Source organism: Pseudophryne corroboree, chromosome 6 (assembly GCF_028390025.1).
Source record: "Pseudophryne corroboree isolate aPseCor3 chromosome 6, aPseCor3.hap2, whole genome shotgun sequence".
In the NCBI taxonomy this organism is placed as follows: Eukaryota; Metazoa; Chordata; class Amphibia; order Anura; family Myobatrachidae; genus Pseudophryne; species Pseudophryne corroboree.
In genome coordinates, this window is record NC_086449.1 from 472123056 (window position 1) to 472140147 (window position 17092).

Here is a 17092-nt window from a genome sequence, read left to right on the forward strand (position 1 = left end):
TGTTCAGGGCCCTTGTGTCTACCCGGACCTGGCCAGACTGGCTTTGACAGCGTGGCTCTTGAAGCTTCACTTCTGAGGGCCAAAGGATTCTCTGAGGCGGTTATCTAAACTATGCTGAAGGTCTGCAAACCGGCTTCTGCACAGTTTTATTACAAGGTCTGGAATTCTTACTTCCCCTGGTGTGCTGCTAAGAATTGCGACGCATACACTTTCAGAACTTCCAGACTTTTGGCTTTTCTGCAACAACGCCTAGACTTAGGCCTTTGTTTGGCCTCCCTCAAGGTTCATATTTCTGCCTTGCCGGTTTGGTTTCAGAGAAACATTGCATCTATTCCTGATCATACTTTCCCTCAGGTTGTTTTACTGATTCAGCCTCCCTATGTCCCTCCTGTGGCTCCATGGGATCTGTCTGTCTTGAATGCCCTGCAAGAGTCTCCATTTGAACCTCTTGAGTCTGTGGGCCTTAAATTTCTTACGCTTAAGGTCGTGTTTCTGCTGCTGGCTATTGCCACAGCTGGGAGGGTGTCGGACTTAGGCGCTTTGTCCTGTCGTCCGCCCTTTCTGATTTTTCACCGTGGCCGTCACGCTGGTTATTTGCATAAGGTGGTGTCCTCTTTTCACCTTAACCAAGAGATCGTGGTTCCAGCTTTTATCTCTTCTGGTTTGTCCTCCCAAAGAGCGGTCTTCGGATGTGGTACAGGCTCTCCGTATTTATGTGGAGAGGACTGCCTCTCTCCGGAGGTCCAATACTCTTTTTGTACTTTTTGGTTTTCACAAACATGGCTGGCCTGCGAATAAGCAAACCTTGGACAGATGGATTAGAATGGTGATTGCACAAGCATATGCACAGGCTGGCCTTCAAGCTCCTGCTGCTGTCAAAGCCCATTCTACTCGGTTTGTTGGACCTTCTTGGGTGGCCTGCCGAGGCACGTCCGCTGAACAATTGTGCAAGGCAGCTACGTGGTCCTCTGTGGACACGTTCATTAGGTTTTATGCCTTTGATACTTCCGCCTCCCAGGATGCTTCCTTTGGACGCCGGGTTCTTGTGCCCGCTACGGTGCGTCCCCTCCCATGAGGAACTGCTTTAGGCCATCCCCGCTGTATTCCCTGTGGTACCCCGTTGCAGAAAAGGAGATTTATGGTAGACTTACCATAGTTAAATCTCTTTCTGCGAGGTACACTGGGTTCCACAGGGAGCCCACTCTGAAGCATTTAGCTTCTTTGGGTTTGTATGGCATTAGCCGTTGGGCCCTTCTCCTGTCGTGAGAATGTGGTTCTATGTGACTACGATCCAACTCTACACTCGGATGTATTCCCTGTGGAACCCAGTGTACCTCGAAAGAGATTTAACTATGGTAAGTCTACCATAAGTCTCCTTATTTGAGGAAGAGAAAAAAAAATTTCAACAGGGTGGTCACCATTTCTGGGGCTACTATCAGAGCTCCAGAGGTTGTGGAAGCCCATATCTTCCTCTAATCCTTTGCATGCTAAAAAATATCAAGATAGAGAAAATGCCTTCTTTACCAGATCTGTTGCTTCGAGGTCCAGTCTTTCACCCAAATGTGCAGTAACTATGTCTAATGGCATGGGGGGTCATTCCGAGTTGTTCGCTCGCAAGTGGATTTTAGCAGATTTGCTCATGCTAAGCCGCCGCCTACTGGGAGTGAATCTTAGCATCTTAAAATTGCGAACGATGTATTCGCAATATTGCGATTACACACCTCGTAGCAGTTTCTGAGTAGCTTCAGACTTACTCGGCATCTGCGATCAGTTCAGTGCTTGTCGTTCCTGGTTTGACGTCACAAACACACCCAGCGTTCGCCCAGACACTCCCCCGTTTCTCCGGCCACTCCTGCGTTTTTTCCGGAATCGGTAGCGTTTTTACCCACACGCCCATAAAACGGCCCGTTTCCGCCCAGTAACACCCATTTCCTGTCAATCACATTACGATCGCCAGAACGATGAAAAAGCCGTGAGTAAAAATCCTAACTGCATAGCAAATTTACTTGGCGCAGTCGCAGTGCGGACATTGCGCATGCGCATTAAGCGGAAAATCGCTGCGATGCGAAGATTTTTACCGAGCGAACAACTCGGAATGACCCCCATGGAAATTGTGCAGTAACTTCTCAAAGATACAGGAATGTTAATAATACACTGCAAGGAAGATGAACGCTTCTAAAATGTATTACCGAGTTTGGAAGACATGTATTGTATTTAGTCAGTCTAAAATAACTTAATTACCATAATACATATCCTTTAGTTTTGTAAACTGCAAAGGTTTTGTACACCCAAATCATAATTATCAGCTTTTCTTTGCTTCTAAATTGACCTTAGATGAACTGATCATTGATTTTTATTCCAAGAACTGAAGTTAATATGCCCATCTGTTGGGTATGCCCATCTGTTGGGTCTTTTTTTTACACTAAATCCCCCATGTGACCTACACTAATTGGGGTTCCACATGCTTTCACGCTGAAAACTACACCAAAAAACATACAAATGTTATATTGACCTTTTTTTGTTTCTACCTTTTGCAATGTTGACATTTCCATGTGTCGACGGTTTTACCCAGTAGACCTTTCCTACTACCTTTTTCGTGTCAACCTTTTGACAGACAGTGAAAACACACCCCGTGCAAGTCTGCGTACGCCTTGTGAAAATCTGTGCGAACGCCGGTCAGCTGCAAATCCATTCGCAACTCACCATCTAATGATTTTTCCAGTCTGTGTGTACCCCAGGACTTACTCCTACAGTGCGATAGAATCAGACTGATCGGGGCCGGAGCTGACGTCACACACCCTCCCTGACAATGCTTGAGCACGCCTGCGTTTTTCCTGACTCTCCCAGAAAACGCCCATTTGCCACCTCCAAAGAGCCGCTTCCTGTCAAAACTTGCGTACGCCTAGCGATCAAAGAAGTTGCTGATTTTTTCACAGTTTGGCCTCGCATGTGCGCACTACTGTCCGTACGCATGCGCAGTCGATCGATAATCGGCCGCCTTGCAGATTCGCTCAACAGCAATCAGGTCTGAATTAGGCCCTAAATTAGGCTTTTTGGTGTGATTTTAGGGTCAGTGTATGTGGACACATCTGTATATATGTTTTTTTTCACCACTACATTGTAACAGTGTTAATATTGTTCCAGTCACACATCTAAAGTACTCCAGATCATTAATGTTTTAATATTAAAATGGTGTCAGATTTGTTTTTTAACAAACATGACTATCTGCCCATGGAAAATATTGTTTTTAATGTGCACAAGATCCTGTATATAAACATCAGGAACTGCTTATCTGACTTTAGTCTTAGATCTACCCAATTATTTTGACAACTGTATGACAAGTAAGCGTTTTCTGTAAGTGATAGCAATTTAGATGTCTTTATAGAAACCGTTTCAAATGTCAATGTTTGCCATCTATACACTTATTCTGAGAAGTCTACAGTACACTTAGTAGCTTTATTGTAACTGCTGTATTTCAGTAGGGGAAATGACATATAGCTATTAATTTTTATTTGCTAAGGATACTAATTATTTAAAATATATATATTTTGTTTATTTAATTGGTACAAAACAATCCATAGCTTATTTTGTTATGTGTTATAGATATATGTGCTTAGGGGTATATTCAATTGAAGTCGAAAACTGCCGTCTGTCGAAAAGACAGCAGTTTTCGACTTTTTAAGGTTGAATCCTGATACTACCTATTCAATATTTTGCTAAATTTTTCGACAAGTCGATAAATTCGACTTGTCGAAAAGCACGTGGATCAGCGGGTGTTTATGTCGAAAACGGGGCCAAATCCGACAGGTTTTGGCCCCCTTTTCGACCATCTCAGTCCGACATCAAAATTATGTTGGAATGAGATGCGGACCCAGAGGAGGCGAGGGGGGGCGCCGCAGGGAGACGGGGGACAGCCGGCGGGCATACAGGGAGATCATCGCTACAGTAGCGCTGTAGCTGGATGTCACTCAGCCGCCCGACCTCACGGCAGCTTCCACCCGGCTCCAGCACGCTGCTGGAGCAGGGTGGAAGCTGCCGTGAGGTCCGGCGGCTGAGTGGCATCCTGCTGCAGCGCTACTGTAGCGCTGATCTTCCCTGTATGCCCGCCGGCTGTCCCCCCGCGTCTCGCCCCCCCTTCTCCTCCTCTGCGTCCCATCTTAATTCGACTTGAAAAAGTCGAATTAAGATGGGATTGAATAGGGGTTGTCGGATCCGTTCCGACAAATACATGTCGGAATGGATCCAACTTTAATTGAATATACCCCTTAGTGTTGAGTAGAATTTTGCATTGTGGAAAATGTACAGAAGTGTAATAGCCTCCCATCAGAGGTGGTTGAGGCTAAAACAGTAGAGCAGTTTAAACATGTTTGTTGGGATAGACATATGAATATTCTTACAAGAACTAAGGATCAAATACGGTTGAGGTTACCAAAAGGTAAAAAAAGGGTCAGACTATGTGGGCCAAGTGGTTCTTATCTGCCGCCAGTTTCTATGTTTCTAAGTCATGTTAAAAATGATCATGAAAAGAATTCACTGCACCGTGTGTATATAGCTTACGATGCTGATGCGCGGTCCCACAGGAACGGCATCGAAAGAAAAAAATAGACTGTGCAGGCAGGTAAATTTTGACTACAAAGTGTACAAGCTAGTTTCTAGTTTAGTCAAAATTGTACATAGCCATAATTGCACCGTGTATAGTCAATATTGGTGGTTCTGTTCTCCGGGGGGGAGTTCAAAGGAAATCGCAAAGTCAGAATCGGCGTGTATAGGCCCCTTTAGGCTAAAATCTTGCATAGTAAAAAGTCTGATTGTTAAGACATCGGTTTGTGGTGTTCTTCGGTGTATTGTGGATTCTTTAGGGTGTATTTAGTAAACAGCATTTTTAGAAACATGTTTGTTTTTTTTTAAAGCTGGAATCGGTCTTTAAAATGGCCACTGAACTTCATGTATTGCCTTGGAAAAAAAAAATACTGCTGAAAATTGTTGATTTTAAAACAGCTATGACTATACCCCATACCTATCTTTCACTAAAATGTTCAGATCAATAATACTGTGAGAGGTGTTATCTTTGCTTAACAGTGCAATGTGTCATGTAGGACAAATTATACAATAGTAACAATTTGAACAGTTGTTTCCATTTAGTAACTGTTCTATTTGGTTACTATAAACCTTTTTACATTGCTAACTATATATATATATATATTATTATTATTATTATTATTATTATATTTTTTTTTTTTTTTTTTTTTACCCAATGGTTTTTAACTTATTCTCTCAACAGGGACTGATGAGATTTCTCAAGCTGAATCTGATTCCCGGTAAGAATTTTCGAAGAAGTTTTCAATTGATGATGATTGTTTTCTTTTCTTTTTTAAATATGATCTTGTGTTCGTTATTTATTTCCTATTTTGGTTCTCTAATTTCCAACATTTTCTGATTCTTTTGTCAAGTTAGGTTAATCTGTTTGTAATTTGTTTTATGGTACAGAGCTGTTAATTTATGTTTTATGCTTAAAATTAAAAGAAAATAAATAAATGCAAAACAGCTAGATGTAGCACAAAAGAAAAGTTTGGTTCTTTTGAGCCTAAATTGGCCAGGGCACATATATTTCCATCAAAGTGCATGGCTTTGTAGTGGAAGATGGTGCCATTTGCGAAGAACCAGAGATTTCGGTAGATAGATCTACTGATTTGTACTAACAGGAGGAGGAGATGTGAAGGAGAGAATACCTTGCTAATTACGTAGTTGGCATGTTCACCTACCTGCTGTGAGCAGTACAAAAAGGATATTTCAATTTGCGCAGTGAGATTATTGAAATGATAGATTGGTGGAGACAGTGCCTTCATTCACAGGCAGTTCTAATGTCCCCTCACTCTAATGATAAATTCAAGCATTTAATTAATTTGTACTAACCATTATTTAGGGAAAACTTAAAATGTGTGGCTCTAAAGTGGTAGCTCATTGGACTTTTTCATAATTTTTATTATTTTTAGCCTCTTAACTGAAAGTACTTAATTGGTTATACTATTATTATTTTATTTATTTTTAATGATGTGCTGTATCCTTTTTTTTTCTTTACCCTTTTTAATGTGGGAGTACCCAAGTCCGAGCACCTTACCAGTTACCACTTCCACATACCTAATTACTTGGCGTTGAATATACGAGGGGTGTACAATAAGTTTTCAGATGTTCAGTGTATCGGTATAGAAGACACAATCTCTCTGTCTGGTTGTAAATTGCAATCTAAAGCCTAAAATTCATGTGAAATGTCAAGGCACAAAACCATATATAAGCAGCACTGCACATCAAAGAAGTCTGCATGTTCACTTGCTTCACAGACTTTTTTGGAGCTCAACATAGGCCACTGGAAAGTCATGATCTTCTATACTACAAGAGTGTTCTGTGAAAGCAGGAGAGTTTTGACAAACTGCAAGCTGCTTTTAGGGAGGAAGCACCGTCCCGAACCACTGTGTTTGAATGTGCAGAATTTCGTCGCCAGAGACGGTCACTGAAAGATGTGGAGTGCAGTGGCCGACCAGTGTCTGCCATCACTGAGGACATCATTGCCGCCATGCAGGTCATAGTTGAGTTGGGCGTCAGGGTGACGCCACAAAAGTTCAGACATGAGCGCAAGCAGATGGTGGCTGTTTTTGTGGAGAAGACTGATCCTGTAGCTACCGTATCACTCGTGCAGCAACGCATAATCACTGGGGACTGGTACGCCAACCAATGCCTGCCAAAAGTGCTGAAAGCCATTTTCAGGTGCCATCCAAGCACTCTCGCACGTGGTGTCCTTCTCCATCACTACAATGCATCTGCTCACAAGTCTGTTAAAGTGGTGGATCTTCTGGCCCATGAACACATCCAGGAGCTTGGACACCCGCCGTATGGTTCAGACCTGGCCCCCTGCGACTTCTTTGTGTTCCTACAAATCAAGCCCAAGATGCATGGTATTTGTCTAGAGTCACCGGAAGCTGCAGTGGAGACTTTTATCCAGCATGTAGAAGACATACCTGCTTCGGACTGTTCCAGTGGTTCACCAAATGGTTTGAGTGCGTGCAACTTTGCTTAGACTCCTCTGGAAAATACTTTAAAAAATGTAATGTTCACTTTGTAAATAAAATACTTTTTTTGTGCATCCAGAAACTTATTGCACACTCCTTATACAGTAGTGAGTGTTGTATTCCTTTAAACTATTGCCTGGTATTGAGACCTCGAAATTTATCCAGGGGCTCAACAATGTTTTATTTATGTTATTTTAGGCTTGTGCTCCAATGAACCTTAATGTCCTTTGCCATTATTTTTTTTAATTATTATTTTTAATTTGTGCTTAAAATGACTTTTGTTAATTTTTCTTGCTTTACTTTGAAATGTTAACTTTTTCCATAATGTGTTTTTCTCCTCTTTGCAGTGCCTCTGGTGAAGCAAATTCCTGGCCTTCTTCTGATGAAGATGACTTGGACTTTAGTCCGAAGGTACAGTATTGTTTCGAACTTACACAATTAAGGACTTTTCTTTTTTTTTTTTTTTTTTTTTATAATATGATAATCCATAGTGTGCAGACATATGTAGATCTAAATATTCATTGTTGTTAATGTCTTTTTGTATTTTTTATAATGGCCAGGTGACTAGTAAATCTGTGTTAAAATAAATGGACATGCGTTCATGCCTTTAGTCAGATGTTTACTTGTCTAGAACGTCTGTAGCCTTCTCTGGTCTTCGTTCTGAAGTATATTAGTTGGTTTAGAATCTAAACTTTACTATGCGCTTTACACCACCTTTACTTGAAGCGGTGAGATGGAGGCAGCTGCTGTTTTGTTTTGTGATGGAGTCGATCAGTATAATGGCTGCTGAGGTGTTTGCTATAGTAACTGCACAGTATAGAACATTGATGATATCCTGCTACATTTTTTGAGATCTCATCATGTAGCTGTGGATTTTCTACATGTTGCAGTAATAACGTTTCCTAATGCGCTCCACTACACCCGAGGAGACCTGTATTTTTTGACTGAAATAGCCTTTCACTTGTACTTGTTATACAAAGACAGTGTTACCGATTGAACTTTATGACAGTGCTACTACTGTTTGAACCATATGACTGAAAAATATCTGTATTTCTTGCTGTCACAAGATTGACTAGCGAGACTGTTTTCAGTCATCCACTTATAAGGATAGTTTATTGCTTATAATTGGGCAACATTTATTTATTCATACTTTATATGTTTTTCTGTGTGTGTGTGTGTGTGTGTGTGTGTGGTGGGGAGGGGGGTGGGGGGTTCGTGGTGTTTCTGCAGGGTTGTTCGTATTATTAATGGACATCTGAGAAAGCATTATAAAGGATCTAATTCACCAGGCATTCATCCATGGCCATTATATATATTTTTTTTTCTCACCAACAGCAGTGGTGTGAAATTGGCATAAGTTAAGTCTTATATTTTTACTTGTAAACAGTAAGCAATAGATTGTTGCTTAAAATGGTTATTGTTTTTTTTTTATTTTTTATTATTATTATTATTATTTTTCTATGTGCATAAAAAAAAGTATGGTTATATTTCTCTAACGTCCTAGTGGATGCTGGGGACTCCGTCAGGACCATGGGGAATAGCGGCTCCGCAGGAGACAGGGCACAAAAGCAAGCTTTTAGGATCACATGGTGTGTACTGGCTCCTCCCCCTATGACCCTCCTCCAAGCCTCAGTTAGGTTTTTGTGCCCGTCCGAGCAGGGTGCAATCTAGGTGGCTCTCTTAAAGAGTTGCTTAGAAAAAGTTTTTAGGTTCTTTATTTTCAGTGAGTCCTGCTGGCAACAGGCTCACTGCATCGAGGGACTTAGGGGAGAGAAGTGAACTCACCTGCGTGCAGGATGGATTGGCTTCTTAGGCTACTGGACACCATTAGCTCCAGAGGGAGTCGGAACACAGGTCTCGCCCTGGGGTTCGTCCCGGAGCCGCGCCGCCGACCCCCCTTGAAGATGCTGAAGATTGAAGAGGTCCGGAACCAGGCGGCAGAAGACTTTCAGTCTTCATCAGGTAGCGCACAGCACTGCAGCTGTGCGCCATTGTTGTCAGCACACTTCACACAGCGGTCACGGAGGGTGCAGGGCGCGGGGGGGGGGGGGCGCCCTGGGCAGCAATGTATAATACCTGTATGGCGAAAAATACATCACATATAGCCCTTGAGGCTATATGGATGTATTTAACCCCTGCCAGATATCACAAACTCCGGAGAAGAAGCCCGTCGAAAAGGGGGCGGGGCCTATTCTCCTCAGCACACAGCGCCATTTTCCCTCACAGAAATGCTGGTGGGAAGGCTCCCATGCTCTCCCCTGCACTGCACTACAGAAACAGGGTTAAAACAGAGAGGGGGGGCACTGATTTGGCGATATGAATATATATTAAATGCTATAAGGGAGGAACACTTATATAAAGGTTGTCCCTATATAATTATAGCGTTTTGGTGTGTGCTGGCAAACTCTCCCTCTGTCTCCCCAAAGGGCTAGTGGGTCCTGTCCTCTATCAGAGCATTCCCTATGTGTGTGCTGTATGTCGGTACGTGTGTGTCGACATGTATGAGGAAAATGTTGGTGAGGAGGCGGAGCAAATTGCCTGTAATGGTGATGTCACTCTCTAGGGAGTCGACACCGGAATGGATGGCTTATTTATGGAATTACGTGATAATGTCAACACGCTGCAAGCCGGTTGACGACATGAGACGGCCGGCGAACAAATTAGTACCTGCCCAGGCGTCTCAAACACTGTCAGGGGCTGTAAAACGCCCATTTACCTCAGTCGGTCGACACAGACCCAGACACGGACACTGATTTCAGTGTCGACGGTGAAGAAACAAACGTATTTTCCTTTAGGGCCACACGTTAAGGGCAATGAAGGAGGTGTTACATATTTCTGATACTACAAGTACCACAAAAAAGGGTATTATGTGGGATGTGAAAAAACTACCTGTAGTTTTTCCTGAATCAGATAAATTAAATGAAGTGTGTGATGATGCGTGGGTTTCCCCCGATAAAAAATTATTGGCGGTATACCCTTTCCCGCCAGAAGTTAGGGCGCGTTGGGAAACACCCCTTAGGGTGGATAAGGCGCTCACATGCTTATCAGAACAAGTGGCGGTACCATCTACAGATAGGGCCGTACTTAAGGAGCCAGCTGATAGGAGGCTGGAAAATATCCTAAAAAGTATACACACACATGCTGGTGTTATACTGCGACCAGCGATCGCCTCAGCCTGGATGTGCAGAGCTGAGGTGGCTTGGTCGGATTCCCTGACTAAAAATATTGATACCCTTGACAGGGACAGTATTTTATTGACTATAGAGCATTTAAAGGATGCATTTCTATATATGCGAGATGCGCAGAGGGATATTTGCACTCTGGCATCAAGAGTAAATGCGATGTCCATATCTGCAAGAAGATGTTTATGGACACGACAGTGGTCAGGTGATGCAGATTCCAAACGGCACAAAGATGTATTGCCGTATAAAGGGGAGGAGTTATTTGGGGTCGGTCCATGGGACCTGGTGGTCACGGCAACTGCTGGAAAATCCACCGTTTTTTACCCTAAGTCACATCTCTGCAGAAAAAGACACCGTCTTTTCAGCCTCAGTCCTTTCGTCCCTATAAGAGTCATATCTGCCCAGGGATAGAGGAAAGGGAAGAAGACTGCAGCAGGCAGCCCATTCCCAGGAACAGAAGCCCTCCAACGCTTCTACCAAGTTCTCAGCATGACGCTGGGACCGTACAGGACCCCTGGATCCTACAAGTAGTATCCAAGGGGTACAGATTGGAATGTCGAGACGTTTCCCCCTCGCAGGTTCCTGTAGTCTGCTGTACCAATGTCTCCCTCCGACAGGGAGGCAGTATTAAAAACAATTCACAAGCTGTATTCCCAGCAGGTGATAATCAAAGTACCCCTCCTACAACAAGGAAAGGGGTATTATTCCACACTATATGGTGGTACTGAAGCCAGAAGGCTAGGTGAGACCTATTCTAAATCTGAAATATTTGAACACTTACAAAAGTTCAAATCCAGATGGAGTCACTCAGAGCAGTGATAGCGAACCTGGAAGAAGGGGACTATATGGTGTCCCGGGACATCAGGGATGCTTACCTCCATGTCCCAAAAATTTGCCTTTCTCACCGAGGGTACCTCAGGTTCGTGGTACAGAACTGTCACTATCAGTTTCAGACGATGCCGTTGGATTGTCCAAGGCACCCCGGGTCCTTACCAAGGTAATGACCGAAATGAGGATTCGTCTTCAAAGAAAATGGACGACTTCCTGATAAGAACAAGGTCCAGAGAACAGTTGGAGGTCGGAGTAGCACTATCTCAAGTAGTTCTACGACAACACGGGTGGATTCTAAATATTCCAAAACCGCAGTTGTTCCGACGACACGTCTGCTGGTCCTAGGGATGATTCTGGACACAGTCCAGAAAAAGGTGTTTCTCCCAGAGGAGAAAGCCAGGGAGTTATCCGAGCTAATCGGGATCCTCCTAAAACCAGGAAAAGTGTCAGTGCATCATTGCACAAGAGTCCTGGTAAAAATGGTGGCTTATTACGAAGCGATTCCATTCGGCAGATTTCACGCAAGAACTCTTCAGTGGGATCTGCTGGACAAATGGTCCGGATCGCATCTTCAGATGCATCAGCGGATAACCCTATATCCAAGGACAAGGGTGTCTCTCCTGTGGTGATTACAGAGTGCTCATCTTCTAGAGGGCCGCAGATTCGGCATTCAGGATTGGGTGCTGGTGACCACGGAGGCCAGCCTGAGAGGCTGGAGAGCAGTCACACAGGGAAAAAATTTCCAGGGAGTGTGATCAAGTCTGGAGAATTCTCTCCACATAAATATACTGGAGCTAAGAGCAAATTTATAATGCTCTAAACTTAGCAAGACCTCTGCTTCAAGGTCAGCCGGTATTGATCCAGTGGGATAACATCACGGCAGTCGCCCACGTAAACAGAAAGGGCGGCACAAGAAGCAGGAGGGCAGTGGCAAAACTGCAAGGATTTTTCGCTAGGCGGAAAATCATGTGATAGCACTGTCAGCAGTGTTCATTCCGGGAGTGGACGACTGGGAAGCAGACTTCCTCAGCAGGCACGACCTCCACCCGGGAGAGTGGGAACTTCATCGGGAAGTTTTCCGCATGATTGTGAACCGTTGGGAAAGACCAAAGGTGGACATGATGGCATCCCGCCCGAACAAAAAACGGGACAGGTATTGCGCCAGGTCACGAGACCTTCAGGCGATAGCTGTGGATGTCCTGGTAACACCGCGGGTGTAACAGTCGGTGTATGTGTTCCCTCCTCTGCTTCTCATAACCAAGGTATTGAGAATTATAAGACGTAGAGGAGTAAGAACTATACTCGAGGCTCCGGATTGGCCAAGAGGGACTTGGTACCCGGAATTTCAAGAGATGCTCACAGAGGACTAATGGCCTCGGGAGCTAAGAAGGGACTTGCTTCAGCAAGTACCATGTCTGTTCCAAGACTTACCGCGGCTGCGTTTGACGGCATGGCGGTTGAACGCCGGATCCTAAGGGAAAAGGCATTCCGGAAGAGGTCATACCTACCCTGGTCAAAGCCAGGAAGGAGGTGACCGCACAACGTTATCACCACATGTGGTGAAAATATGTTGCGTGGGTGAGGCCAGGAAGGCCCCACGAAGAAATTTCAACTAGGTCGATTTCTGCACTTCCTGCAAACAGGAGTGTCTATGAGCCTCAAATTGGGGTCCATTAAGGTTCAAGTTTCGGCCCTGTAGATTTTCTTCCAGAAAAAATTGGCTTCAGTTCCTGAAGTCCAGAAGTTTGTCAGGGGAGTACTGCATATACAACCCCCTTTTGTGCCTCCAGTGGCACCGTGGGATCTCAACGTAGTGTTGGGATTCCTCAAATCATATTGGTTTGAACCGCTCAAATCTGTGGATTTGAAATATCTCACATGGAAAGTGACCATGCTGTTGGCCCTGGCCTCGGCCAGGCGAGTGTTAGAATTGGCGGCTTTGTCTTACAAAAGCCCATATTTGATTTTCCATTCGGACAGGGCAGAACTGCGGACTCGTCCCCAGTTTCTTCCTAAGGTGGTGTCAGCGTTTCACCTGAAACAACCTATTGTGGTGCCTGCGGCTACTAGGGACTTGGAGGACTCCAAGTTGCTAGACGTTGTCAGGGCCCTGAAAATATATATATATATATATAATTCCAGGACGGCTGGAGTCAGAACGTCTGACTTGCTGTTTATATTGTATGCACCCAAAAAGCTGGGTGCTCCTGCTTCTAAGCAGACTATTGCTCGTTGGATTTGTAGTACAATTCAGCTTGCACATTCTGTGGCAGGCCTGCCACAGCCAAAATCTGTAAATGCCCATTCCACAAGGAAGGTGGGCTCATCTTGGGCGGCTGCCCGAGGGGTCTCGGCTTTACAACTTTGCCGAGCAGCTACGTGGTCAGGGGGGAACACGTTTGTAAAATTCTACAAATTTGATACCCTGGCTGAGGAGGACCTGGAGTTCTCTCATTCGGTGCTGCAGAGTCATCCGCACTCTCCCGCCCGTTTGGGAGCTTTGGTATAATCCCCATGGTCCTGACGGAGTCCCCAGCATCCACTAGGACGTTAGAGAAAATAAGATTTTACTTACCGATAAATCTATTTCTCATAGTCCGTAGTGGATGCTGGGCGCCCATCCCAAGTGCGGATTGTCTGCATTACTTGTACATAGTTATTGTTACAAAAATCGGGTTATTATTGTTGTGAGCCATCTTTTTTTAGAGGCTACTTCTTTGTTATCATACTGTTAACTGGGTTCAGATCACAAGTTGTACGGTGTGATTGGTGTGGCTGGTATGAGTCTTAACCGGGATTCAAGATCCTTCCTTATTGTGTACGCTCGTCCGGGCACAGTACCTAACTGAGGCTTGGAGGAGGGTCATAGGGGGAGGAGCCAGTACACACCATGTGATCCTAAAAGCTTGCTTTTGTGCCCTGTCTCCTGCGGAGCCGCTATTCCCCATGGTCCTGACGGAGTCCCCAGCATCCACTACGGACTATGAGAAATAGATTTATCGGTAAGTAAAATCTTATTTTTTATTTGTCATCTATTTTTAATTTTATTTATTTTTTTAATCCGTTTATTATTTGTGTTCCTAGTTTGTACATTTATTTCCCAAATCTGGTTAGTTTACTGCATCAACTCTAACTAAAATAATTTTATGTCTGCCTGGTATTTTTTGCACAACTATAGGTAATCTGTTCGCCAGAACAACAAGAAAACTGTTTACTTTTTGATTCTTTTGCAGAAGACTTCCAAACCAAGTTTGACGCAACTGCTGCATGCAAAGAAAAATGGTTGGTATATAAATAATGTAGCCAGTTGTCATGTGGCCAGATTGATTATTTGAAATGTGTAACTGACTGGCTTTTGTTTCTTTTGATATAGTTAAGGAAAAAGATAGTTTTACCACAGCACAGCCTAGAGGCTTTGCTCTGCAAAGTAAATCAGATAGTGAAGAAGACTCTGTTCATGATAGTGAAGATGAAGATGTGAATATCCAGTCCCCTGCTAAGCCTTTTGCCCAAGCCCATTCTTTTCCTCATCCTGTGTATTTTACACCTGGTTCCTTTACAAAACCCTCCCAGCTGGCTTCTGCTTCCCTCCTCAACGTAAAAAAGGTAAAATGTTTCTTAGTTATTTTATCATTTATTTTATTAATTTGTTTCATTTTTTTAAAATTTGTTCTTGGTGTATTGATACTACAAAATCAAAGGCAAAGCGGAACAACTAACCTGTGCAACTAAACTGACCAACAATGAAGATAATTGCTGTACTGATGGACAAAATGATGAAGAGGAAGAAAATGATGATGAGGATGAAGAAGAGTGTGAAGAAGATGTACAATGCGAAGATGAATCTGAAGATTTGGAGGAAGAATGCGAAGATGAGGATGATTTGACTGAAGACTGTGAGGAGTGTTCAGAAAATGAAAGTGAAAATGAGGATGATGTCAGCAAAGAGCAAGAGCAATGTTCAGAAAAAGAAAGTGATGATGATTATGTAACCAAAGATCATGTAGAATGTTCAGAAGAAAAAAGTGAAGATGTCTCTGAAGTTGGGGAAACTTGTGAAAAAGCAGACACTGAAATTGAAGCAATTGAAGGTTCCGATGTTATTGAAAGTTTTGGATTAGAGTGTGGAGAAATTGTACATTGTAAACAAGAAATCTGTAACGATAATGGACTCCTCAAGGGCAATCACAACTGCACGGAAGAACCTCTTCAAAATTCAGAAGGTGCTCAAGCTATTCCCGATAGCAGTGATGTTCCAGTGTCACTAATATTTGGGTTACTTGAAAATCCTGATGAACATGAAAGTGAAGTAACCTCATTAACAAGCTGGTTGCAGTTACAGAACCAAACTGACCAACCAATTAATATTAACAAAGATCATGATAACAATGCAAACCACTGTGCTCAGCAATGCATTGCCATTAACGATCCTACCAATAATGAAGACCTTTATGTTAAAGAAGAAAATAATGATCATCCGTGTTCACATGAGTTGAATGCTCAGATAGATTCCGATTTCAAAGTGAGTGGTATAGATGCTAGTGAATACACAAACCATGTAAGTAAACTTCTTGCATCAACAGCATTTTATGCAATAATTATTTCAATTAGTACTACTTTTAGAATGTAATATAAATGACATTATCATGCTGTCCATTTGGCTGGCACAGTGAGTCTACCATCCTGTATTGCAAATAAAATAAGTTTAAAAAAAATCTACTCCCTGTTATTGGCTTCTGTACAGTTTTAGAATTTGACTAGTGCTTTTAAGGATGCTCGGGGCTTTATACATGAAAAGTCATGTTGTTCATTAAATTACTATTGGGAGTGTTTTTAAAGGAGTGGTTTAATGCTTGAGGGAGAGGTGACATTCCTATGTCCACCTCGTACTTCATCCTGTAGCATGGATTTTTGTTGATGTGATTGATTTGCAGTCTCTGCAGCATAAAATTATCTGATGCGACCACACCAGGCATGTAGGTAACAGAAATATACATCATTGAATATGCTTCCTTGGTGCACAAAACACATTTTTCTAAATTATACATGTGCATTATCAGAGCCATGTCCTGAATATAATGTGGTCCATTCTCGAAAACCATGACCTGAATATCACGTGGTCCATTATCGGAACCATGACCTGAATATCATGTGGTCCATTATCGGAACCATGACTTGAATATCATGTGAAAATAACCATAGCAGCTATAAGTGATGCACTGCAATATTTGATGCTTACTGTTTATTAATTTGTATTGCTTTTGCTTTGTTTTAGGAAGAGTTGTCTGCTGGTGATGAGAGTGATGAGGATGATGTAGCTGCTTCACATTCAGGGGGAACGGACATTTCTGGGCCAGTGAAAGTACAGCCTGGTGGAGAAAGTACTGGCAGAAAAGGTGTGTGTATATATTTACGTATTTCATAGAATATAGTTATGCAATAATTGTTAATGATTATTATTTCTTGGTAAAGGGAAATGTTCACTTTAAATGTTTCAGTTTCGCAAATGCATTACTGCACTGCGGGAACCCTGTATAATTGTACCTAGATAACAAAGCAAAACATGTTTGAGTAGTATTGAGTGTTTAAAATGTTAGCAACCTGAAAAGTAAAAAAGTAAAAATTATGAAGTAAACTGCAATCTCATTCACTTAAAAGAATTTTGTTTCTTTTTTTTTTTTTTTTGTTGCCGTTTTAAGTTGATTCTACTACAGTAACTTAAAGTATAAAAAAAAATTCAGGCTATCCAATTATATCTCCCCCCCACCATTTTTATTTTTTGGCTGAAAAAATATCTATTTTTGGACGAAAAGACATAGGTCCGTAAACTTGTCATGGATTCTATGTGTTTTTGTTGCCTGATTTGCGTAGAGAGCCTAATTTTCTGGCATATTTTTTTTCAGAGCCTGCTGAGGCTCTGAAAAGAAATCCCAGATACTAGCCGCCGTTTTGAACTAATTGTATAGCCCCAGGGGATCAATTATCCTGAAGTAAATTAGCCTGGACAATTGAATC

At 42.7% G+C, this 17092-nt stretch overlaps 1 protein-coding gene across 4 annotated transcripts in view; it reads left to right on the forward strand.

Moving 5' to 3' along the window:
* ANKRD26 (ankyrin repeat domain containing 26) overlaps window positions 1-17092 on the forward strand; it is a 351340-nt gene that overhangs the window by 198783 nt on the left and 135465 nt on the right. For all 4 annotated transcript variants that reach the window (XM_063927217.1, XM_063927219.1, XM_063927218.1 and 1 more), the window contains 5 exons: window positions 5282-5318; window positions 7412-7475; window positions 14311-14359; window positions 14451-14683; window positions 16353-16473. In XM_063927217.1, the coding sequence (XP_063783287.1) occupies window positions 5282-5318; window positions 7412-7475; window positions 14311-14359; window positions 14451-14683; window positions 16353-16473 (504 nt within the window). The remainder of the gene's footprint in view (window positions 1-5281; window positions 5319-7411; window positions 7476-14310; window positions 14360-14450; window positions 14684-16352; window positions 16474-17092) is intronic.